The 27,660-nt window shown below is 36.1% G+C and overlaps 1 protein-coding gene across 4 annotated transcripts; it reads right to left on the reverse strand.

Moving 5' to 3' along the window:
* Positions 1-27,562, reverse strand: LOC145995989 (ras-like GTP-binding protein Rho1). Of its 4 annotated transcripts, none has more exons than XM_083132117.1 (6): positions 27,452-27,562; positions 25,850-25,954; positions 19,821-19,992; positions 13,450-13,650; positions 4,023-4,205; positions 1-1,440 (listed from the first exon to the last, which is right to left on the reverse strand). In XM_083132117.1, the coding sequence occupies exons 2-6, from the start codon at positions 25,873-25,875 to the stop codon at positions 1,402-1,404; spliced, it is 621 nt and encodes a 206-aa protein (XP_082988243.1). In that variant the 5' UTR covers positions 25,876-25,954; positions 27,452-27,562; the 3' UTR covers positions 1-1,401. The 4 variants fall into 4 exon arrangements, with proteins under 4 accessions (XP_082988243.1, XP_082988242.1, XP_082988244.1 ...); XM_083132116.1 differs by having other exon boundaries at positions 27,395-27,541; XM_083132118.1 differs by lacking the exon at positions 25,850-25,954 and having other exon boundaries at positions 27,395-27,541.
* Between the last annotated feature and the right edge of the window lie 98 nt (positions 27,563-27,660).

Genomic DNA, 27,660 nt, shown 5'->3' on the forward strand with positions numbered 1-27,660 from the left:
TACACAATTACAGCTGTATTTATTTTTCACATGCATCTGAGAAAAAGCGCATTGTCATACAAGATTTCTCAATAAAATCCTCATGAATATAGTATCAAACATCTAGAAACAATATAATTCAACCTTGTTCCTTACTTAATCACTCTATAGCAAAAATCATTGACTGCTAGTCATCATCTGCAAGGGTCAAATCATACCATATTAACGCATATCACAATATACAGAATACATATTAAATATATTTAAAATTGCAAAAAGCCACAGAAAACGAAGGGGAGGATGGTGCAAAATAATGGACCTATCTTTCCATCTTAGAATATACATTATAAAGCACCATGGGATTGATTATTACGAATGCATCTATTAATGCAAAGTAGTAACAATTGAAGAAACAACATTTTGAAATAATTACACTTCAGTTCATAGGTTCTGAATTACACCGAACCGTTCTCCAGCACTATATATTCATAATGCATTTTCAAAAAAAGCTGAATAAACAATATTGTTCAATGCAACATGGCTATATTTGCACTAACATTGATAAGGGAAGAAAAAGACAGAATTACAATTTGGAGATGACCACACGGTAAGTGGAAAATTTGTTAGCGTTACGGCTCAATCATGCTTGCATTGCAATATTACTTCTGTTACGATCGAATTACTCACGCTTTTTTCTTACTGACAAAGGTTCACACTTCTGATTGTTTACCAATTTCCGAATATTTGCCATTTCTGCCATGATCATCTCCAAATTGCTTTCTTCGAGTGTTAGTCCAGAGAGGAAGCCCACGGAATATGAAATACCTCAAGAGCTGAAGCTATCCCTAATGCAAATGTTTACATACCCATCTTGCATTAACATCAATACCTCTACGAAAACTTCTATGTTCTGACTGCACAACAATCAAAACAAAGAGATCCGCTCACACAAACATTTCTGCTGAAAAAAGTTTCTTCTTTTTTTTCTTCTTGTGACACAAATTGAAATTTTAACTTAACACATTTACCTTACAGAAAAAAAAAGTTCCTTTGCCCATGATAATGTGAGGACGAGAGAGTGTAGCAACTGTTGCAGAATCATCGGAAGCGGACTCTCTCGCGCTACGATTTCTCTTGCAAATTCCAGGCTTGCTTCACGCTCCTCACTGGCAATAACCTTTGAGACTTTTGTGCAATGGAGGGGAGGGAAATGTCCGAATCAAGACAGCATTGAAGAGGTGATTGTGAGAAGTCCAGTCCATAGTCATTTCAGAGACCACAGAAGAATCTCCACTTGTAGAACAGGACGAATCGAGGAAACTTGATTTCCTCAACACAAGATAGTCTCGATACTGGACTGAACCAGTTTACAACAAGCAGCCGAAAAGATCAAACTTACAGCTTATGTGCACTACCTCCGAATTACAACAGGCAACACTTTCCTTTCTTCTTTTTCTTCACCTGAAATATAAATAAAATGTGTATACCATCAAATTTGTGCAAGCGTGAACAGGTTAGTTGAATATCAATGTAGGAGAGACATTAAAGAGGAAGATCCAAAAACAGCATTGAGTGAGCATATCTTGACAAATGGGCCTACGATCCACAAGATCAAGAAAGTACAAATGAAGGAGAAGAGGGAAAATGAAAGAGAAAAGTAGCAGAAACAATGCACATATGCATAAACAGGGGAGAGAAAATAAACGAAGGGGAAATTGGTATGAAATGGGTGGAACTGATAAAAAAAAGCATGTGGAAAGTAAGTAAGTTAAGTTTCCTGAGCCACCTTCAATTTTCTGCACAAAAATGGAAGATTTTATTGCCAGATGAGTTAAAGGAGAAAGAGAAGGTCAGTGCCACTAGAAGGATGGGAGGGAAGACAAGAAGAGTAGATTACAGGATGGAGGGGAGGGGGAAAAACAGCCAGCTGTAAGGAACACTTGCAAGGAAAAAACCAGTTTACCTAGGAGATAAGGACATACATTCTTTCCTTAGAAGTGTAGAGTGACTAGCGATGTAAGGTTGTGTTTTTGTATGTATATCTTAGTGTAGCTTGAGAAAGTTCTGGGAAAGCAGAACGAAACGTCGCTGATAAAATCAATAAAAACCATTAAAAATAACTGTGTTAGATTATTTTCCAGGTTAGTTGAAGTAGATTTGTACGAAAATGATTGCTTTCGTTTATTTTACTTCATTTTTACTAATTTCAATAAATTTTATGCTCCTAGTATTTTGACAAGAAAACTAATTATATTTGTGCCAGTTCTAAGAACTTTGTCAATGTCATACTGTATCAGAAGTGTGTGAGGCATCAATATTTTTCACACATTTATAACTTTAATAGCAAATTAAAACAAATATTTGAAAAAGGGAAACTAAGTACACAGTACAGAAATTGAAACAATTTAAAGGGCTCTGGTGTATAACATTTAAGTGACATTTTAGTCATTATTGAGTTTATTAAGAAAAAAGTTAATACAAGCTATACTGACGATAAATTGTTCTCATGTTGTGTTCAATTTCAGCAGGGTTCAATGCAAATTGCACGACATGGACTACAGGCGAAAACTGAAGGATGGCTCCTTTTACTTTGCAACTCAATAATGACCAAAATGTCACTTAACAAGTTTTACTCCAGAGCACTTCATTTAAGAGTCATCACTTGAAATCTTTGTGTACAATTCCTTTGTGTAAACTAATGACAGTGAATCAAACTGCAAAAACAATGTCGCCAAAATCTCAAAATATAATCTTTGGATCAAAAAAGAACCTAAACAAAGGATACAGCATGCAAGAGTTAATCTAGGTATGAATGGATAAGTAGAGGTAAGTATGAAAGTTATGCAAGGACCACAATGATGCTTGACCTGGATTTCAACCAAGGACCTATGCTTTACGGCACCAGTGTCGGTAATTCATTTGTAGATTATATAAAATTTCTATACTGAAGAAAAAGTAGTAACTGTTCAGACATATGGTACCATAGTACATTAATGTTGTTATGGGGTAGACCAAAGTACAAAAAACATTTTTAGAAAGAAATCTCAAAAGAACATGTGCAGGATAATAAAATAAACTGGAATGTAAATTTATTAAAACAGAGACGGCCCATGTTAAACTGGATGCTAGGAAAATCTTTTTCTATACTAAAGATTCACAGTGGGCTCCTGCATAACTAAATGGTTAGCACTCTTGCCCTTGGTGTGAGCGGTCCCAGGTTAGATCCCCAATTGTAGCCCCCAACATTTCAGTGATTTCTCAGCACCCTGAGAACAATTGCGGAGCTACTTGAAAAGAAGTAGCGGGCTCCGGTCTTGAAAGCCACAAAACAGTGTCAATGGGACCAGTATGTTGCTGCACCATGAGGTTTCACATTAAAGGGGTTTAAAGAAGTGAGATGACTAACTTCAAGGGGTAGGCAACTATATTCTGCAACTTTTCATCACAATTGGCCGATATTTCAATGTATCACAAGTTATCATGGATATTTATGAGGACCTATGCCTACCACTGCACTTTATTCCTAGATAAGAATTGCACGCAGAGCATGTATGCTAAAATTACAAGAACTTCGCAGGAAATTGTTATAACATAACCAAAGTGGATAAAAATCAAGATCTTTACTTGTAAAAAATAATTTTGGATTATTTTTCTTATTTAAATCAATTCCTAAACCTTAAAACACAGTTTGTGATTTTCTTCAGAATCCAGTCATAAAATTGCTTGTATGCTTTTCGGCACAGTGAAACCTCCATTTTACATTTTTCAGAGGACCAAACTGAAAAAATGTGTTCACAGATTACATCTCACATTTTTCTTTCATATGAGCTTCACCCCATCAATACATATATTTTGTTCCAATGCTTTTAATTTAAAAATGTTAAAGGCATGTAGGAGTCTAAAAAACACTATTGAATGAACATGATATTAATGTACTCTCACCAAAATTGTTTCTCTAATTACTTATGCACATTATACTATAAATTAATTCTTTATTTTTTATGTGACAACCTTGAATGGAACCATCAGCAAGTATGACATACCTGAAGAGCAGCTCTGGTGGCTGTCTCAAAGACTTCCCGTATCCCTTCCTTGTTCTTGGCTGAACATTCCAAGTACGCGAAAGCACTGATCTTCTCTGCCATGGACCGACCTTCTTCTGGTTTCACGGGTTCCTGCTTCATTTTGGCCAGCTCTTTTATTGTGTTTGGGTCATTCCGCAAGTCCTGGAAACAAACATACTTTCAGGAAACTGAAAGTTTACATGCACCATGAAAACACTACATTTTCTTCATTAATTTGATGGGGGGAAAATGGACAGGTGGATCCAAAGCAACGCAAAGAAAAGAAAAACATGAAGAAAAACTGGCAAAACTGGGATTTATTGAGCTCTTTCAGATTGTGCTTAAAAATATATATTTTAAAAATGAAATATTTTATTCTTCCGGGTAGTAATGTATTGTAACATTCAATTTCTATTGTTTTAGTTGACTGAATCTAAAATATTTGACAAACGGTCTAGTTGGTAGGGCATCTGACTGCCACATGGGAGATCCAGGTTCAATTCCCTGTGTGGGTGGGTGATCTAATGATGGATTTTTTTCAGTCTTGTCCCTTGTAAAGCGGCTCTGGGGCTCACCCAGCATAGAGTCAAGGCAGTCAGAACGTGGTGCTGATCACATCACCTCCAAAATGGCTGAATTCGAGAATGTATGGGGCTCTACTCCTACATCCCCTAATATAAATGTTCCTTCATGGCACAGTGCTATATGCACGGGGAACTTTACGTTCCTTTTGGGGTCATTCCATGTCAAATGAACCAATTTTTAAATAATTGGATGCATGACCATTTTAGAAAAAAAATCATTTTTAGTACATACGTTTGTACATGTTTCTAGATGTCAAAACCAATGTTTTAAAAAATATATTGACTTTAGTTCTCCTGCGGCAGCCATTTTTCCAACATGGCACATGGCATTTTTTGCTCATGTAGCAGTATACGGAAACCTTAATATCTGAAAAACCATTAGAGATAGAGACCTGAAACAAAATTTATTTTGTAGCTAATGAAGTATACTTTCTATGACATTCAAGTATGTTTTACTCAAAATTGCATCCTAAGTACGAAAATTATGGTGGAAATTTGGGTAACAATAGTTAAAAATTTAAATTTTTAAGCCCAATTTTTTAAATGAAGGGGTTTAGTCTAAGGCTTGATTATTTTTTTATGTGTAGACCTACCTGCAGCATGTCTGTAAATAAAATATCAGTGCTTAGAAATGCACCCCTTTTTTTACAGCATGGGCTCAAACATGGCCGTTCATTGAATTTTAAGTTTTCGGGGTCAAATATCTCCGATGGGTTCTGCATGAACCTAACTCACAGTAAAAATCTCTGCTTTTAGATTCAACTCGTTTTGGTCAATATGAGGTAACGTATGACGTTGCAAAGTAAGGTTAAACTACATCTCATACTTAGAATAATGAAGTCTTTTCTTTTTCTGTTTTAAATTTTGGGTTAAATAAAGCCTCAGAAAATATAGTAACATAAGATTTTAATTCTTGACTTACCAGAAATTAAAATTACAAGGTATGACAATTGCAAATCTGTGAAATCTCATTGCAAAACGTTTGATTTATTAGGTACCCATGACCAGTTGGTGTTGTCAGCTCCAGTTTCCTTCTTATTCTCTTTGTCAAATCAGGCAGAATTAGTTGTTCTTTCAACAAGTTCCTAAGTAAATTATCAGAAACCTTCAGTTCATCACAGATATTTTTTCTTGACAACGTGGTAGCAATCAAACTGATCATTCTGACCTTTTCAACGTTAGTTTTCGCTAATTTACATTTTTCTTCTTATAATTTCAATTATATGATTGTACTGGCCATGCAAAGGATTGTCACACTTGGCTTCCTTTTCTTCAGTTCTAATACTTTGTGAAAAGCAACTTTCCAGTTTCCTTTGCACTTCTTGTATGATATGAATAGTTTTTCGAGCAAGAGCACTTTATTGCTTTTCTGCAATCAGCCTCATCAGTTTTGAAACAGGAGATACATCAAAAGCAGAACAGACTTCATGCATTTCCTTCAGTTTTTCTTGGGTTGGCACAAAGACCTCATTTCCATTCTGGCATTTAAGTGAGTCACTTTCTCCAGATATGAAAATTTTACTCCAACATGTCAGCATGGACGTCCGCAGGATTTTTTGCAGGGAGGGGCAAGGAAGGTATTTTGTTTTCGAGGGGGCAAACAAGTCACATTTTCCCCCAAAAGAGCGTAGTTCCCTAAAAAAAACATTGCTTAAATTTGAATTTATGGTGTTAATGAAATAATTAACAGATATTATTGTGGCTAAAATGAAATTATGTGTGTGAAATACATAATTTTTGGTTGACATTCATTTTCCAGGGGGGGGGGGCATGGTCCCCCTTTGCCCCCCCCCCCTTCCGGACGCCCATGCATGTCAGGCATATTGATTTAACTGGGCTTACTTGACACTTTTTTGCTTTATCATATGATGCTAATTGATTTTAAAAATTCCCTTACTTAACTTCTTCTTTAAGTAGTACTTCTGAAGATCACAACATACTTTACCATATAAATAACTATTTTCAATGGTATTTGCATATTGTCTCTAAGTCATCCACCTGTAGTCTTGACCTAAGAAGTGTTTTATCATTTTCACCGAGTTGGTTAAGATTATTTAGGTCTTTTGGACCCTTACCAAAAGTGCATTTATGATAGTCCTCTCCAGTTAAAAATTCTACAGAACACTCCATTTCCAGTCACAGATAACGAACATTCACAAGTCACCACTCTCGACACATTAGTCAAAGGAAGAATGACAGCAGAGATTGTCCATGCACATGTCAACTCCAGGCTTGTCTCACATTCTATTCTGTGCATGACTCACATCTACTTCAACGAATGTATTATCTTTAAAAATACAAATACGTGGAAAATAAAGGAAACAAAAAAATAATATATTCTACCAGCTATAACCCTCCAAAATAAATAGCCTATTTACAGTGGAGTGCCCAAAGAGGGGTTGGTGGGGGTCATAACCCAATACCTTTGGCCTAGTATTCCATAAACAATTACGTCAAAGGCAGGATAATGTGGCAAAAACAGGGCTATATACTAAAAAAAAGTATATGTAACCCCCTTCCCTTCCCTTTCGAAATTCCTGAGCATGCCACTGCCTATCTTAAGCTGCATGTACTGCTACATTTAAAAAATATGAGGGAGCTCAGTTTTGGAGCTGACAATACCAACTGGTCGTGGGTACTTCATAAATCAAACCTTTTGCAATGAGATTTCACAGATTTTCAATTGTCATACCTTGTAATTTCAATTTCTGGTAAGTCAAGTATTAAAATCTTATGTTACTATATTTTCTGAGGCTTTATTTATCCCTAATTTAAAAAAGAAAAGAAAAGACTTCATTATTCTAAGTATGGGATGTAGTTTATTTAACCTTACCTTGCAATGTCAGAAATTAGGTGACATACGTTACCTCATATTGACCAAAACGAGTTGAATCTAAAGCCGAGATTTTTACTCGGAGTTAGGTTCATGCAGGGCTTCCTTTGTGCCAAATTTCAGAACTTTTCAAGAGGACCCATCTGAGATATTTGACCCTGAAAACTGTCAAAATTCAATGAATGGCCATGTTTGAGCCCATGCTGTAAGAAAGGGGTGCATCTCTAAGCACTTGTATTTTATTTACAGACACCCTGCAGGTAGGTCTACACATAAAAAAATTCAAGCCTTAGACTAAACCCCTTCATTTAAAAAAATCGGGCTTAAAAATTTAAATTTTTAACTATTGTTACCCAAATTTCCACCATAATTTTCGTACTTAGGATGGAATTTTGAGTAAAACATACTTGAATATCATAGAAAGTGTACTTCATTAGCTACAAAATAAATTTTGTTTCAGGTCTCTAGCTCTAATGGTTTTTCCGATATTAAGATTTCCATATACTGCTACATGAGTAAAATGGAAAAATGGCTGCCGCAGGAGAACTAAAGACAATATATTTTTTAAAACATTGGTTTTGATATCTAGAAACATGTACAAACGTATGTACTAAAAATGATTTTAATAAAATGGTCATGCAACCACCATGGGATCGTTTGGCATGGAATGACCCTTTGATCAGTTTTCAGGGTTACAATCTCTGAGGCACATATTTTGGTGTACCCAACAAACTACAGGGGGAGAAGAGGAGGGTACAAACTGTGTTATATCCAGTGCTTTTTTTCTTGAAGTACACAACAGTACTCAATACTAGCACCTTATTATAGGTAAGGATAAAATTAATAACATTTTATTTTAACAAGAGAAATGTGTGTGTGCATGTGCACACGTGGTATGTACGTACTAGGATGAATTATCGTTTATGAACGTAACACAAATATGAGCAGATTTTATGAACACAATAACAAACCAACGCAGTAGCATAAAAAATGAACTTGAACAGTGCAGTGCTGGAACCTTTCTTCCCAGAAAAAAAAGCACTAGTTATAATGTAACTTTTTTACAGTCAGACTTTTAGTTTTATCAATCAGCATTGTTACCTTCTTACCCCTGTAACAATACTCAAATTTAAGCATGTTCTTTAGTGATCAGTTGTCAGGAAAACTGCCATTTTTAGAAGTATAGACCCCTAACCTGTGATAAAATAAAGTATATTTTTTCAAGATGCAGTACATTTTTAGTAATTACTATTAGTGAATATTCCATTCTGAAATTTAATTTATGAAAAATTATTTTGTGAATGCAATGTTGTGTCCATGTTGGATTGATATGCTACAGCTACAAACACATTTCTTATCTCCTTTATTTCATTTCCTTATAAGCTGCCATTAGGCTATTAAACAACCCATAAATACTGTACAACACACGGCAGGTGACTTAAATCTGCTTGAATACAATTTATCACAGTTGTGTTTTTCCATCATTTTTCTGGATGTTTCAAGCATAAATACCCCCTTCCGTGTATTAGCCATGTCAAATTATAAATTTGCCATATTTAACTGTCTTAGCCGATTTTGTCCAAATGGAATTCCGTATCTGCCCTCCAAAATATCTGGTTGCTATGAAAATGGTAGTTCCCATGGTCAAGTCATTAGTGCCCCCCAATCTGGTCCTCAAGGCTCTTCAAACTTGCACCATATTTCAAAACATTTATTGTCAAACTATAGCTCAAGTGATGCCCTGAAATTTTTAAAAATCTCTTAACCTTTTACTGCCCAAGCATGTCGAACGAGATATCCAAAAGTAACCCTCACGGAACCAAGCGTGATCGAGACGCTGTGTCAAGGTCGTAGTTTTTACGTTATAACTTTTCTATTTTTGGCTAGAATTTCGATTTTATTTTTTTATATTGTTCCTAACACATGTATTTAACAGAAATGGTTTTTTGCATTTTTTTTGTCCATGAAAATGGGGGGGGGGGGAAAGGTGGGAAAAGGGACTTCTCTTTTGAGTCTCTTTTCAAGGTCAATTTTTTGCCGACAAAGGAAGATGGGCTTTGTTGTTCTAAAGCAATGCTTTTCACTCCCTCCTGCTAAGTGCATTCGAAGGAAGATTGTTTATCAGTATCCGATGTCAAAATGAAAGATTCCGTGAGGGTGCAATCAGGGGGGGGGGGGGGAGGGGGAAGACTGGTTGTTGAATCTGCGTTGTGAGAATGGAATTTCGAAGCGCGCTGAAGGAAACCTTTGCTTTTTTTTTTAGCACAAGTGTCCACAAGTGGCAACAGGCGTTACCCAGCATTGTCTAAAAATAGAATTTCAAGCAGCTGCAAGAATTGGCGCTCATTTTTTACTACGTTCTAGCTTTTCGTCCGTGAATGTTGTGCGTGGGTGTCGTTTTTGTGCCCAAGTGCGAGGATATTTTTTGGGTGAAGTGACAATTTTTTAAAATAATTTTTGGGGGTTTTCTCCCTTCCCCCTCCATGTATACGCCGAATGTGCATAAACTATATATTGTCTGAATCTGTGATTCATTCTGCGTACAACGGTATATCTTTTATATCTCTAGGGCATTTAGTTTCTGAGCTATAGTCATTTCAAGGTACCGCTGCATTTTGAAGCTTGAATCAGTGGCATGCCGACCATTCCTTAACTCAAGTTACATTGGTCATATGATGATAATGCAAATATTTTTGTGTTCCTTACATGTCAGCGATCATTTCCATGTGCATGTCGACACTGTCATGTACTTTTTTCTTGGGGGAGGGTGGGGGAACCAATTTTTTTTCCCGAAATTTTGGAATTTTGAGAGTTAGCCCCTCCCCCCCCCCCCCACATATACACCGAATTTGCAAACATTTCATATAGTCTGAATCTCTGGTTCATTCCGCGTACAACGGTATATCACTCATCTCTCTAGGGCAATTAGCCTCCGATCTACACTCATTTAATTGAAACTTTGCATTTTGCTCAAAATCAGCTCGGGCAATAGAGGCTTACATGTGAAAAAGGCCTTGGGCGGCAAAAGGTTAATCTCCAAAAATGTAGTTTAGGAAGAGATTTGATTCTACGGAAGTATTCTGGACATTCAATGTTTTTGTCCTCTTCATTGATTGGGTGGGATGTAAGGTGTTTCGTTGAATGAGGCATATACTATTGTCAGATTCTTTGTTATTCATGTTTCCATATTCATTCCAAAATGAAACTTGCACCTAACAGACACAGCAATTAACTGTATAACATGCTTTATTCCCCACAAAACTGTACACACATATATTTAGATATGCAAGGTCAAAGGTCACATCACGTGACAAAGTGAAAATCTCAAAATTTTCAGGTAAAGATATTTTTTTTTATGAAAAGCATGTTGCCTTAGCTTCAAAACAAGCCCAAGATGAAAGTTATACCATAATTGGAAACAAAGTTATGATATGTTTTTCTTGACATTGTAAGCACATAAATTTTACATTTGTTATGAGGTTGGCAACCCTGCTGTATGAGTACTGTGTATCACCGAGGGCTAAAACTTTACTTCATGTCTTCTACCATCCTACCAAATTTCATGAAAATCCAAAATGGTCAGGTTGAAAAGTTTTTGTTTTTTTTCTGTGATGATTTGACATGGAATGACCCATATGCATGTACATAAAATTTGTTTTCATGAAGATTTAATAAAAGCAGTACAAATCCCACTAATTTTATTTTATAGCCTTTCAGAACATACTTTTAAGCCTCAATTAAAAAAAAAATGGCATGATAACTGCTCTGCCTTTTAGTGATAATGGAATTTTAGTAACTTCACACGTTGACACAAAAAAATCATCATCATACACAATACAAGAATTTTTTCTGATTCTCAGTGCAAAAGAATCTTGGTGACAACTTTTTATATGGAATTGATTGGTTGATTGATTTCATTTATTTTACTTCGCGTTTTGTGCCTCTTGGCTAATTTGCGAAGATGGAGATGAGTGATGAAATGATGAATGGACATTCACAAACAACCAAGCCCGAGTGGAATTCGAACCAGGGACCCTTGGCATTTTTAAATTGATTATATATATATATATGACCTTTAGAAGAAAAAAGTGATATGTGGATTTGACATAGAAGAGTTATTAATAACTATGCAAAATAACAAGAACATGGGTCTTTATGGGATTTAGTGTTCCTCACAAATTTTACATTTTACCTGTACATAGTGAAATCAGAAATCTCCAGCAATGCATAGAATAACTTATGGAGTTATTTTGAGTTCCTCTTACAACACAGAGCTGATCGAAGTATTGAAAAATCTTCACTGACAAAGTAAAATTTATTTCTTGTGCTCACTCATCTTTTCCCTTTTATTAAAATGTTTCAATTAATGGTTTATAATAAAAGGGTGCCTGCGAATTTATTTTTAAATTCCCCATACAGCTAATTGTACTTTTTAATAGTTATTAATTTTTTAATTAAAGGACAAAATGTTACATCTTCAATCTGGTAATTAATATAAACCAAGTTTTTAACTAGAATAAAGGCTCTACTGAGAATACTGAACTCACAGTTTTACGTTTATTAATTTATTATTTATATAAAATTTATTATAATTTATTATGCAACTCAAGTAAGTATAAAAGACTAAGAATAAACATGGAAAAAAATATTATTCATTGGAAATCCAAAGTTTTAAAGTGAAGCACAGATGGTTTATGGAAAATGCAAATTTTGGGGGAAAACTGGCCTATATATTAGGACTGTTTCCTTACATCAGGAATGCACATGCTACTAAATCTCATGATATGGCCAGAATCAGAGCAGGTGCAATTTAATTTTCATACTGAAACAAAACTGAAGTTGCTGTGAGGGGAATAAGGGGTGTGAGAAAGTGATAGTGAGGACAACAGATGTCATGAGGGGAATGGGGAGAGGTGAACTTGAGCAATGAACTAAAAATTAAACTCTTGTACAGTGAAGACATTAAATTCTTTAGCAATGTATATATTTCAGTATAACTAGTAAAAACTATACTTTTCCTTATGATTAAATTTTTTGACTTTCAACATTTTGACACATGTCACGTGTATTTTTCAAGAGTTGCACAAAGAATAAAATATAATATCAGTTATAATAAACAAAGAATTTGGCAGTACTACTTGCATTTGAATTTGTCTGCATTAAAGTACTGAAACAGTTTATACAAAATACTGAAATATAAAGTCACATTTAATATATTCTCTCTCTCTTTGTGTGTGTGTGGGGGGGGGGGGTGGTGTTGCCATTCTTAATTGGCAAATTGTGACTGTAATTAATTGTTTATTCAATTTTACTGATAATTTGTTGTAACTGGTATTGCAGTTCATTCTTTATGCAACTCTTGAAAAAGAAAAAACAAAAAAAAATGTCTGGTAACACTGCAAAGAGGGAGAACGAAGAGAGGATTGATTTGACCTGAGTAAGAAAATTGACCCATCTCAATAGCAGAACACAACTACAGTGTCTACCTACAAGTCAGGGTCTGGTGCAAAAAGTGCCCAAGCTCCTTTGCTAATGTGCTGTAATTACTTGTATTAATCCTGTGGCAATCATTTTAGACCAAAGTGAATTTCAAAAATTTTGTATAAAGTAGTGGTACATTCCTACAACCATGGAAAGTTGCATTGAAAATACTGAAATTTATTGAGGGAAAAAATAATAATATATAAGAGCAGCAGTGTTGGCAGTTTACGGGGAAAAAAAGCAACAGAAAATCACTTTGTTTCATTAATACATGTAAAGTACATGTATCAGCAAAAAGCAGTGGTTGAAAAGAATCTATCCCATAATGTGTTGAGGGGAAAAAAATCGACATTTTCAAACCTAATAGTAACAATGGATATAGTAACTAAAAAAAAGACAACTGAAATGTCGGATGTAGTTTTCAAGAAATGATGCGATAATTACCGCCACATGAAGGTGGTATGACAGATATACCAGCCATCCTAAGAGGGTTAAACATACCACCTACCTTTTTGTTGCCCACAAGGATGATGGGAACATTTGGGCAGAAATGCTTCACCTCAGGCGTCCACTTCTCAGGGATGTTCTCCAAAGAGTCTGGGGAGTCAATGGAGAAGCACATGAGAATGACATCTGTGTCAGGATAGGACAGTGGACGTAGCCTATCATAATCCTCCTGACCTGCCGTGTCCCACAGTGCCAGTTCGACCTGAAAATCAAGAGGATCATTTAGCAGTTTCTTCAATGTTTACAAAGTTATCAGATAGTATTTCGTTCCAATTACACAGACTTATACAGTATGTTTTAAAAGTAATCCTACAGTCATATTTGCAGACAACCAGATATTGATAGCAGCAATTTAATATGATCTACAAAGGTCTGTTTTCAAACTCCAATCCATTCTTACAAATTATAACATGAAAATTTCAGAGGATAAAACAAACTCAATGTCAATAGATGGTAAAGCCTTTCCAAGAATAAAAGTAGAGATAACCGATAAAAATAATCGAACAGGTAACAGACTTATGTTTAGGAAGCCATATTTCACAGTTGAAACATAAAAAAAATGTTGAGAAAAATTTAATAAAACATAACCCATTACATAGAATTTTGAGAAGAAATTTTGGAAAACAAACTAGAAAATAAATTCAAATTAAGGTACCATAACATTTACAAAACTGGTTCTTCTATATGGTAGGAAATGTTGGATCATTCGTCAACATGATAAAACTAGAATAATTTACTTACGTGAAATTTAGAAATTTCGAACTTCCACGTTGCACAATTTAATTGTTAAATCCATAATTTTCATGGTCTTTAAGTGGAATAACATTACAAAACAAAATTAGAAGTGAAGAAATCCAAAATAAATGGAACGTAGAAGCAATGATGATATTTTTAATGGTGGAGAAGATTTTTAACAGTAATATTTTTAATGGTGAAGTCTTAACAGTAACTTGAAAACTGATTTTATACAGCAAGCATCAGAAATTAATAAACAGGGCAAGTCTCAGAGAATTTTCCCCCCAGAATACTAATTTCGGGGAAGATGTGATATACCAATATTTATTTTGCATGGTCATAATTGTAACAATTGGTACCAATGGCATTTTAGGGGCACAGACTCCTGGTTGTCAATACTTTAACCCTTTTTCGCCTATCAGGACTTTCAAGTCCCACATGCTACACACGCTTGCTACATGACACAGTTGGTTTCAGACTCGGCAGGACCTGTGCATCCCTGTTATTTGTAGTGTCTGTCTACTACGAAGGAGGTTCCGAAAGTTCGTGGATTGGCAACACTGCGCCGATTCCGTGTAAGACAAGGCTGTGATTGTTGCACGTGCAGATAGCCTGTGGTGTGCTTTGTTAATGTATGAGTGAACCAATGCGCAGCTGTTGTTTGTTTGCTCGCTATAAAATTCGAAATGCACAGTGTATTACAAAGGTGGATGAGAATGATATACTGATAATTACCAGACAAAGGATCACTATTGAATTTTGTGTGAAGTTACACAAAAGTGGACAGGAAACATTTGAGATGATCGAAGCAGCTTACGGTAACCAAGCAATGGGCAGATCGGTCATACAGAAGTATTTTAAGGAAGGTAAACCCAATGTGCAGGATAAGGAGGAAAGTGGGCATCCATCAACATCAGTGAACATTGCGAAAGCAGAGACATTCTTGAAAGAAGATTTCAATTCGAAGTTTATCGATTTGTGAATTGGCAGCTAAACTAAATGCTGGTGTAGCAAGATGTCACGAAGGGAGCAATTTTCAAAAAGAGACACAAAGAAAGATGTGAACTGCTTCATGAGTGTTGGTTTCTCCTACAGGATAACGCTAAGCCACATGTGGCACGACAAGCTATGGCAGCTTTGGAGAAAATTGGTGAGAAGTCTCTACACCATCCTCCATACAGTTCAAACCTTGCACTCTGCTATTTCTGGGCGTTTCCAACACTTAAGTATGAGTTATGCGGAAGGAAGTTTAGCACGGACCAGGAGGTGAAAGCTCTCACATCCACTACCTTACACCAACTCTCAGAAAATGGTCTGCAACATGTGTCTGAGAAGCTAGAGCATCACTGGAATCTATGTATAGTGTGAAAGGTGCTATTTCGAAAAGGAAAATCACTCTAACCCTCGTACTGACTGACTCAGAATAGTATCTCAGTCCACGAACTTTCGTTACAACCCTTGTACTTACAAAAAATGGCAGCCGCTACTGATAGTATATGCAAGGGACCAGTTTACAATTTCTTAGAACTAAGTGTCAGTAATGCAGCCATACCACATAAAATTGCAGTGGTCTCAGATTTATGAAAATTAGGTGTTAAAATAACTAACTATCCCACATTTTTTATATCTTTTTCTTAGCTCATGCAGTATGTAACATTCTTATTCGTACACATGGATTTTTAAAGAAAATGCTTTAATATCTGAAATTGTTTCTTTTGAAATTGTTTCTTTACAATTCAATAACAAATATCATTAGGAACATAAAATCTAACCCAAATTCTGTATAACCAATGACAATAATAAATTAACTGAAACTGAAAGAGAAAAATGCCATTTTTTTTTAAACTTTTCTATTTGTACACTTAATAATATGAAAGAAAAAAGTATATTCAGAGCAAATTGACTGACAGTTCTAATACTTTGATGCGTATCCTTTGGCATTAATTACTGCTTGACACCTGTTCTTCATAGAATTAACCAGTTTCCGACATGTTTCAGAGCTTATTTTATTCCACTCGGCTTGCACAACAATTTTCAACTCTTGTTTGGACTTCACTCCTGCTTTATGGACCCACCTCTTCAAAATTCCCCATAAATGCTCAATGGGACTTAAGTCTGGACTTTGAGCTGGTGTTTGTAGTAGTTTGGGCACATTCCATATTAGCCAATTCATGTTAACTCGCGCCTTATGCTTACTGTCATTGTCTTGTTGGAATCTGTAGATAGGCAGCATGTCCATTTTTTGGTCACTCTGCTTTACATTGTTCTTCAATATGTCCAAATAGACGTATGCATCCATGATACCATCAATAAACTGGATGGTACCACCACCTTTCGACGACATACAGCCCCAAGTCATTAATGACCCACCACAGTGTTTAACTGTTGGAACTGTGTTAATGTGATCATTGTCTTTATTTGATTTTCTCCAGACCCTATTTATCCCATCTGACCCGTATATATTAATCGTCTGACCATATGACACTATCCCAAAATCCCTGGTCCTTGTGGATGTGCTCTTTCATGAATGAAAGTCTATTCCTGCGATTCACCTTATTTACATACGGCCTCTTTCATAGTATTCTGCCATGATATCCATGCTTCCACAAGGCACGTCTGACAGTTTGATCGGACATCATCTTGCCAGCAACATTTTCTACTGTCGTAACTGAGGAACACTTAGTCGGGGGTTTTCTCCCACTCTTTTTAAAATAAAGCTTTCATCACGTTTATTCAAGCGTCTCTCTTTTGCTCTTTTGCTTTTGCACATTCTGTGTTGAACCTTCGTCTCTAAATTTGTTTACTATGTATTGAACTGTGGAGTGTGATTTTTTGACTGTTTGTCCAATTTTCCTTAACGAATAACCTCTAAGGGCCAAATTTATAATAACATCCTTGAGATCAAAACTAAGTTCCTTCACCTTGCCCATTTCGAACATGCTGATAGATAGACGATAGGCCTACAACAATACCTACGCCAGCATTCCGCTTGACGGGGAGCGCGCCTGCATGTTCAAACTTGTTACGAAGTTGCAAACTGCACGAAATCGCCTGAATAGCTGTGGCACTGTTTGCGAGGAAGATTGAAATTCTTGCCTGTACGAATAACAATGTTGCATGAAACAGCACGTTTCTCTCTTTTCACACAAATTATATGCTCTGTTTATACACTTTGAACATACATTTTTATTGACATTTGTTGGTGAAACCTTCATTAATATTAATTTCCAGGTACATATGAAAATGATTATATTCCTCTACGTGTACAAATAACAATGTTACATACTGTATAAATACGGTTATAAAATAATTTTGACCAAATTTGATTCGAAAGTTGTTTTATGAGTAAAACATCACTTGGTACTTTGCAGTCCCGTAAGGCTTCTGGTGCATTCTTTGCTCAAAAAAATCTTCATACATTTTCCTTACTTCTAAACTAGAGGCGTCCCCGGATTTTCAAAACAGGTGGTACACACTTTTTCTTAGCAGTCAGCCCTCATTTTGCCATCTCTTCATAATTGTGATGTTCTTTTTTTATTTTTACAAATACTGGGTCAAATGGGGGCTATGAGACCTACAACCCCCCCCCCCCTTTGTTCAACACAATGCTCTAGACTTTTGGTGTTGTAGGGCTATGGCATTGATGAGCATATTGATGGGTGACTGGCAGGAAATCTCTGATATAGAGACACCATTTGAGGATAATAGAGATGAATGTAAAGTAGTGGCGTGCCCAAGGGGGCGTTGGTGGGGGTCATAACACCCCCTGCCCTTTGGATTAGTATTTTTAAAAAACACCATCAAAAAGGGGGGAAAGACGAAAAAGAAAGGCTGACTTCTAAAAAAAAAGTATATATAACTTACCCCCTAACCAAAAGCCAGGGCACGCCACTGTTGGAAAGTCAAGAGTGATGACTTTTTATTTACTCTTTCTTGCTCATTTGTCTTTTAATTTATCGTATATGTCTTCTGAGGAGTACATTCTAAAATGTGTAACAGGTAGGGTGTAGATATTTTGGACGTTAAGTGCTGTGAAGGGAGTATATATTTTATAACCAAGCATTATCTGATATACATCATTTCTCTGTTTATACATAAGATGATAATGGCCTATTTGTTAAAAACAATAACAGCACGATAAATCAAAATCGAAAGCTTGGAAGAACTCCTTCAGTGTTTTTCATCATGCTGTTTGTGTGTTTTCTATTGTTTTTAACAAATATGTTGCCAGTACGTGATGTAAGAAGTTTTTTACTGTCACGCTAATGGCCTATCGAGAGTAGTATTAGTATTATTACAATGTCAGATGATTTTTGTTGTCAATCCTGCCAAAGTAAGTCTTACCCATGCATATAAATGTTTCAAACTGCAATTTTGTTCCATAACAAAAATTCAGGCTATAAAGAGTTAAAGTTATTATGAAAGTTAGAGTTTTGAAACTTTTGAAACATACTGTAGTTTAGAAGCAAACTAACATGCTACATAACAAAAATAAAAAAATAGTAAATTTAAACACTAAAACAGTATGTAACATAAATTCACTTCAAGCAAGGACAATATTTGTATACAAAACACATTCACTAATAAAATTAATTGCAGAATTTTAATAACAATACTAATGTAAATATAGTTATTGCCAGGGAGCGGATTTATATGTAGTAAAAACGTTCTAACATGTAAATACATGTTTAATTATTTTCAAGAAAATATGGAGTTAAATCCTGCCTTAAAATTGTAAAATGTATCTCTTTAATAATATAAGACACTACACAAGCTAAATAACATACAGTCTCTGCAATGTAACTATTACCAAGACTGTCTTCAAGAGAAACAAGGAGCAAATCCCATATGTGTGCCATAAAATCATTGTTTCTGGCACCTGTCGGGCATGCAATTAGTATCGAGGGTGGAGTTAGCAAGGCTGCTTCACTTGGGACTCTTCAAACGTTGCAAAAATAATGTTTGTAACAACCAGGAGGGGATGCCTCAGCCTTCATTGTCTATTGTTGACAATTTTGCACATGTAATTATGTATAATAATGTAAATAAACAGGAATTTCAAGTGTTTTTCAATAACAAAAGTTGGGAGGTGTTAAAAAACAAGTTATTGTTCAGATGGCACAAAACTTGTAATTAACGCAATTGCAGAGTATAAAAAATGTTCATAAATTTTCGTTTAACGTTGCTTCGGACTTTGTCAGTTCACAAGATATTCACCCTACTCTTTCGGTCACACAGGGACATGCAGCAAAATGTTCTGAAATATGGAAATAATATGTAAAATATGAGCCAAAACCTAACATATGTACAAATATGGAAAATAAAAACTGAATTTTTCAAGTCTACATGCCATGATGTGCAATTATACAAAATATCATTGATTTCATCTTCATACATAAATATGTATTCACATATAAATCCCTTCCATGGTTATTGCAATTCTAGGTATCAATTTTTTAAAAAAAACATACTTACCTTGCATAGCACTTGCCTAAAAAAAGAAAAATAGTAATTGTTATCCAAAATATAGCTACAGCTAACAAAATGGAACTTCTTTTTGGGTCTTGTCAACAAATTACACTTCGTGGCACTTGACACAGGATTCACCATTCAAATTTCAAAAGTTGGTGCACTAACCTGTTTGCCATCTACTTCAATGTCTGCCACATAATTCTCGAACACTGTAGGAACATAGACCTCAGGGAACTGGTCCTTGCTGAACACAATCAGCAAACAGGTTTTACCACAGGCTCCATCACCTACAATTACCAGCTTCTTCCGTATGGCTGCCATGGGGCTAGGACTCTGACTGTAACAGTGAAAAGCGACACACACTTTGAAAGAATCTATGCACTCAGCTGTTGGTACAGTAATTGTACAGTCAGTCTATAGTGCAGTATGTCCGAGAAGTCTCCATACCAATACTTGCACGTATAGTGATGGAAATTTGCCGGTATTCGGTTGCTTGGGAATGATTTCATTTCCGTGGCTCTGAAGGTCACACGGAACCTCTCGAATTCATCAGCTGTTGCACCATGGCTGATATGAGCGGACACGTTTCCCGAGGAACGACTACTGATGTATGTGTGTGTGTGTGTGTGTGCATGCACGAACACCACACGGGGCTAACTATTTACTGTGAAATTCGAAACTGTGTTGTAAATAAATACAGCGTGTACACAACTTCGGAGTGTAATAAAAATAAAATTGCAATATATAGGAAATAGTTTGTCAGTCATGATAAAATAGTTGTTAACTGTGGAAGTTTCTTTGTATACTGGCAACATTGCGCTCGTTCAAGACACTCACGACTGTCAGCACTGGTTGTATTGTTAACAGATATGGTGTATCCACAGTAAAAAGCAGTGTGTGTGTGTGTGTGTGTGTCGTGTGGTTTGCAGATACAAAATATCTCACTCTGGCGCAGCGAAATTTCGAAAGATTTTCCAAAAGACAGCTGCCAACGTGTGAAAGAGCATTGGCCAGTGGCTTAAGATGTTCAAAGAGACAGGAAATGTTTTAAGGTATACAACCAATCACAGACCATTGCAGGAACACAATACCTAAACATGCTCCAAACAACAGAGCGCATGTGGGGGTCTACTGATCATGTTATATAAAACTTCCAGAGTTGGTATGTATTGTAGAAATTTAATTTCTTGATTCTTCCTTGTAGTTTTATTTCTATTACACTCCAAAGTTGTAACTTCATGTGTAGACACCCAGTATATACATAAATAAACATGTCATACATGTCTAGGGGTAATACGTACTATGCAATATATTTTAAAGATACGGGGAGTTCTCGGACACCCTGTACTTTTATGTTAGCAGTGGTTGAAGGTCATGCACCCACTTGTTCCCTTATTGCAATCTACTTCTACCTACAGTCAACAGCCAACTGCCTATAGTGAGAATTCCTGATAAGGGTAAATTGTGGCTCAGCCGGGACTCAAACCTAGGTCCTTGGTATTCCATGCCATTGCAATACCACTGAGCCACCATGACCTCTTACTAGGTTTGATTCCTGATTGAGTCACAATTGCTATCTAACTTGTCAGTGAGTTACAATGTATCCTTTGTCTGGCATCAGATATTTAATGGAACCGGTTCAGCTTAATCCTTCTTGAAATGTGGGCGAGTTACATTTTTGTGAAATACATATGTCCAAAATACAGGACAGAATCAACAGTTTTATTACTGACAATTGTGTTTCTACAGAGTGTGGATTCAACGCAGTCTCCACTACTTGCTTGGAAAAGTTATGGACATTTGTCTTGTTATTCTGACTTTCGCCCAAGTTCAGATTGCTTTAATCTGACATCACCATACTCGTACAATTTCTCTACAAAGCAAACATGTTCCCTCTCTCACACAAACACACACATGTGAATCTCTTGCGCAGGACAATTTATCCAACAAATATGCATGTTTCCCAGTGAGACATCATTTGTTAGTTTGGTGCACATAGCTCTTGTCTACTCTTATGGCAGGTGCTCTACATGCTGGCAAGGGAAGTAGGGAGCAGGGAATACATCGCAGACCAACCAGACAATAGAGTTGGCACCGAGATACAACGTGACGAGGAAGTACTACGTGAATCTCGTTCTACAGGCTGCTGCGCTTCTTATCAGGCTGGATTGGTCGCTTCCCCGGTCCCCTTGCCAGCATGTAGAGCATCCACCATAAGACTGGACAAGACCTATAGGATGATGTTACACATGCCATTCACAACACTTCATTTGTACTCCACACTTGTTCAAGTCTCATTTCGCCCCTTGTTAAAAAATACTTCTGATCACAATTCAATTCATATATGCTTATGCGAGTAGCTTATATGGGGGTCATGTTTGATGCTCTTGCCGTTACAATTAAAATTGTACATGCTTCTAAGGTTATGTTTGGGTTAGTATTTCCGAATCTCTTCTGTTGCACAAGAAAAAAGCTTTTCACACAGTGCAACCCAAGCAAGATCAATCGTGCAAGGCTGCTTCATGACAAATCAATGCTTTCTGCGAATCTCAAACAATCAAATTAGTTTCTTCAAACTTGCATTCGCATCCATTTCTAGTATTCAAATGGTTTCCTTACTTTCCTCTACAAATAATTCTCCACACCTTCTAGATCACACACAGAATGTAGTCAAGAGTTTGGTAAGATGCCTACCTAACTCTTTTCCACAATAACATCTTCCTTGTCCTTCTGATTCTTTCATATTTCTCCATTTTGCCCTGTTGAGATTGGAATCTACAGCCTCTCGATTATTACTGATCAGTAGGGACATTGAATTTTCATGATGCGCGAAATCCCGGAATTTTAAAAAAATATGCAATTTTGAACATTCTGCACATAACTACACCCCCAATGATGAAATATGCATTAGTTTTATTCGTGAAGTAATGTGAAATGTGCACTTTTCCACGAAATGAACGCTTTTTTGCAGTGAAATATCATCAAATTAAGTAGAAAACATGCAAAGCCCGGCAATCAAGGTTGTATGCACAAACTGTCAATTTGTAACGAAACGTTTGCCTAAAGTTTCGTACCACTTGCAGCTGAAGAATGTTCGATCACATCAGGAAAATGCTGCAAATTGGGATTTCCCATGCACATAATCTCAGTTCGAAAACTTCGTTCCTTGTCAAGCTGCATTCCTTTCTTCCCCCGAATGTCTACACAACTTCCAGTTTCATTGAACTTGCTAGCTGTAGCAACGATAAGGTTAGTCTGTTCCCGCACATCAAGCAAAACAATAGTGTCATTTGTGTTCAGTTGTGAATGAATTTTGTTTATCATCATGTGATTTTCAACATGTGTTTGTGTATGTGCAGTAGTGATTATAGTGATTATTTTATTGGTTGGACAGCAAGGATATCCTTTAAATACATACAATGAATAAATCACTTTAGATATGCAATTTAGAAATGAAGTGATTTTGTGTTGATGTTTTCTTTTTGGTTGGACAGCTAAGTACTTGTGTGTGTGTACAGTATATAAAAATGAAGTAGCATATCAATTTATAGCTCTTTTGTATGTTGTTTCCTCTCATAATGAAAAAGTGTGTGCCAATTTTTTTTTCCACCGCTGATCAATTTTATTTAACACTCTCCTCAGTTTTTATTTACCATAAATTTGTCTCCCTACTGATCAAATACAGTAACCGCCAGTTTACAAAATAAAAAGGTACAACAGGGATTTTTCATAAAGAATGTTGGGTTTTAGTAATATTTGAAGTCGGGGGGGGGGGGGGTATAGGCTAGCTAAGCTATTTGCAAAGCCAGAGGATCTGAGACTAAAATGCAGCAGAAAAATAAATTAGAAAAGTTGCATAAAATTGCTAGTTTCAATAAGAAGGTGATATTGGCGTTAGCAATCAGATTTCTCAGGAGATGGAATCCTGTTCTTTTAGACGTTTGCAACCTTGCATCCTTGAAGATGCAGAGAATGATTCAAGCGGGCTTTGTGTTCTCACTTTCCTCCATAACTTATGATGATCCCATGTCATAGAGAGAGTGAGTTCAGAACTTGGGAATCAGTATATGCAACTGTTTGAAGTAGCATAGAGAATGGTTCTAGGTTTGATTTTGTGCCCCGAAGGGTGGTGTCAAAGGAGAAATTTGTTGCATGCATGACCTAATCAGATAATAAGGTGCACATGTGTGAACTTGTCAAGTAACAATTCTGCAATGTGTAGATATGAGAAAGCTTTCTTATTACAACCTATGCGTATTTCACAGCACGACAAATATAAGTGAACAAAGCAACAGACTTTGAACTGATAATTTCTGTATTCAATTGTGTGTATCCATTGCGACATTTTAAATAGCAGGTGGTCCCCTACTCAGAGCACTCTGGAGCCTGTTCGAAGCATCGGATTGCAATGAAACTTTGTACATAGGCTATGAAGACCATGGGGAAAATAACTCTGCTGAAAAAATACTTTAAATTTTCACCACCATGTGGAAATGTGGCGCTGAAATAACCAGAAATTGGATACACAAAACTATTTTTAGTTTATGTCAGTACAGAAGTGTTCAATATGCATACAATATAAATGAAAGTTCGAGTAAGACAGCATGTTCAATGATCCAACAGCACAATGTTGATCACTGGTCCTGTCTAGTTCACTGCACTTCTTGACATTAGGTGTAGTGCAGGTGTATACTGGTGTCAGTTGCATGCAAGGAAATCGCGTTCAACTACGTAGACGAATAGCAGTCTTCTAGGTCAGAATACTCAACAAATGCCTGTCTGCTGCTTTAAACGTTCATTTGATTAGTTAGCATGCACCACGTGACCATACACCATATGCTAAACTGCTCCAGAACGTAGTGCAAAAGGTGCAGCCACCAAATACACTACTTGACTCCCACTGGCGTACACAGGATCTTTTTGTAGCGAGGCTGAAATCGTAAATGTGGATATTGCATAGCTGCTTTCTATGGGGGTGGCAAAAGATATTTCATAAATTCATAACCATCCACTCTCAAAAATGACACTCCGCGATCATTTTAAGGTCAGGGTTTTAATTTACCACTGGTTTTTCCAGAGTTCTTTACTGCTTTTATTTGCAAATGTTGATCTTCTCAAATTTTCACCATGCACAGTGTTGACTCCACATCAACAAAGTACACGAGTCTGTGTTGCACCGTGTAACCAACTAGATGCATTAGTAGTCAAAAAGTGCAGTGCACTCAATTTCAACACCTCATTTCCACCTGGTGGTAAAAATCTAAACTATTTTCTTTCATCTGCATAGCCTCCATACCAAATTTCACCACAATCCGTTTCTTTGAACATGCTCCAGAGCACCCTTAGATGGTAACTTCAATTATAACTACCTGGTGCGTAGAATATGCAACACCATGGCAAAGCTTTCTGTACCATTTTTATTGGTTACATTCACTTTATGCCCATGGTGCCTACAGCCACGAATACCTTTTAGCTAATGCGTTTTACCAAAGTCTCTCTATTATCATCATTCTGTGGCAGTTCCATGAAAAACTGAAAACTGGATTTCAGATTGCTTGAAGATGTTCGCAAAGTTTGTACGAGGATAAGGAAAGCATTTCAAAACTTTGAAATGGATGTTAGGCTTGAAGCATGATGTGGTTAGGAGTGTTAGGTTAAATACTGAATTATTGCATGTTTTCTGATTTGTGTGCGAGAGTGTGAATACACTATTTCATTGGAAAAATAAAAAGTGGTGCAACTGCTCTGCAGAATAAGAAATTGGGCAAATGGTGGTTGCACTTCGGTGCGAAATATCTAATTTATTTGTGGTTTCCACAATTTCTGAGGGAGCATGGTCAGACACTAGCCCCTCAAGGTGTATAACATTGCTAAATGGAGTTTTGGAACTAATCAACACAACTCACAAAGGAGACCACACATAACATTTAACTACAGAATATAATCGCAGAAAAAAAGTTTTACAGTCAATTACTTTATCATCAATTGGTTATGGTGTGTAATTGTTTCATATCTAACATAAGGTCGAAGTCTAATTAACACAAAGCACAAAACACCAAATCAACAAATCTACAACACAAATTACATAGTAAATGCACACCAGTAATATTTTTCTCTCCAAAATTAACTAACTAAATAAATGAAAACAGAATAGCGCATGAAAACAAAATTGAAAATACATTGCACACACTCACTGTGAGAAACACCAATGGAATTCCATGAAGGGGTGACGTGCATTTACATTTGATTAGTCATATGAATCCCACAACCTCTTTATGTCAGTAACAGCACATCAAAAACTAAAAAACACAAAAACAAAATGTCAGCAACATCATCATGGTCATTTTAAAGTTCTCAAATATTTCCTCAAGATGTATGGATTGCATGCTGCTAACACTTCTGTGATAAAACATGTATTATAATTTATTAATTTTCTATTAAGATAAATTTGGAAGTCATTTTTTACTTTTTGGGTATAAGCAAAGTATTTTGAGCACTGGAACACCATACCCTCTATGTCTTTATCATAACAATGAGAATGAATGAGTAGTCAATAATCTTCCTGATAATTGTGCATACGTACAATTTTACTTATTGCAACATAAACTAGAAAATGTATTCCACTTTCATAGCCTATAAACGAAGTTAAAGATTGGAACAATTAGCACATACACTTCAAAGCTATTTACAAGCATATATTCACTAGAGTTCCACTTGTATTAATGTATGAGCTCTGTGTTTTTCAGGATGCGGATATCACAGGATATCATCCATTCAGCTTTTGAGCACTAAAAGATAAATTTGCACATAAAAATATGCATACAAGTCACGGTAGAGCTTAAGAATGATACACCTGTCTGCTCTTGAATTTTGGCTTTATTAGAGAGTCTGGGTGGTTGCTTGTTGTTCATAAGCAATGGAATAATGCAGAACAGAATGTTTGTTGTACACATCTAAGAAATATGTTGTACAAATACCTGAGGATAGCAAACAACTGATTTGGAAGTTTCTTTTATACAAAATGAATTTAACTGTCATCAGTATTTAACAAATAACGAAGTAGGTTAGTCTGCTCGAAAAACCTTAAACTTAAAACCCACCTCCATAAATACTCCACCCCCCCCCCCCTTTAACTACGCCAATGACATAATTACCAGCCTAAATGATTTCCTACACTAAACTACCAAAGTATTCCCTCTTCTAGCACCTTCATCCCTCCTAGCTCCAAATGCTTTTTCCTTAACAAAATGTACTAATTTTCCAAATATACGTCAATTTTCGAGATTTCGGCAACCCCGTACGTCTACTTTCGCTGTTGTTCACACATCGTCCCAATAAATTTACATACAGAAAGCGGTTGTTTTCTCTCTTGTGAATTTTAAATATATACATAATACTTGTAAAAGTACAATCTTATATCAACGTAATCTGCGAGTAGGTACATTAGCCTACCAACCAACTTTCGGATAATTCCTACACACATAAAAAAGCACAAAACAATTTTCATATATTTTACAATATACAAAGACAGAACTATACATGTGGTTATAGTGATAAGCACATATAAGTTTTCAATTGGAATAAAACAATATTTGTGATACCATCAAATGGCGGAATTTACTCATAGATGAAAAGGAGGAAATAAGGGCAGGGCATACAGGGACCGTTGATACCCTTGGCAAATTTTGAACTGCATTACATTTCTGCGCACACCTAAGGGACTACAAGTATATTCTTACCTACTATGCTTATTTCACTGTCGAATGCGAACACAAATATTATGTAGTTCACTTCACCTGTATACTAAGCAATTCCTTTTTCTGGAAGCTATCTCTTCGCCATTGATAGATGCATTAACACAGACGATCAACCGTCCGTCTCATCCTTTGATGACGTAATGGTCTGTCATCAACATTAAAAATAGCCAGTTCCTTTCTCTAAATAATTATCAGCCTAAAAGAAACTAAATTTTAAAATAATCCAACTCAACTAAAATAAAATTAAT

Source organism: Lepisma saccharinum, chromosome 12, assembly GCF_977018435.1.
Source record: "Lepisma saccharinum chromosome 12, izLepSacc3.1, whole genome shotgun sequence".
In the NCBI taxonomy this organism is placed as follows: Eukaryota; Metazoa; Arthropoda; class Insecta; order Zygentoma; family Lepismatidae; genus Lepisma; species Lepisma saccharinum.

Excerpts from the sequence above, each read along its gene's own strand:
- LOC145995989 (XM_083132117.1), bottom strand. The coding sequence starts at position 25,875 with ATGGAATTCCATTGGTGTTTCTCACA. Across the intron at positions 19,993-25,849 it reads TTCCATTGGTGTTTCTCACA|TCAGAGTCCTAGCCCCATGG; the intron begins GTGAGTGTGTGC and ends TCACTGTTACAG. Across the intron at positions 13,651-19,820 it reads TTGAAGTAGATGGCAAACAG|GTCGAACTGGCACTGTGGGA; the intron begins GTTAGTGCACCA and ends CTTGATTTTCAG.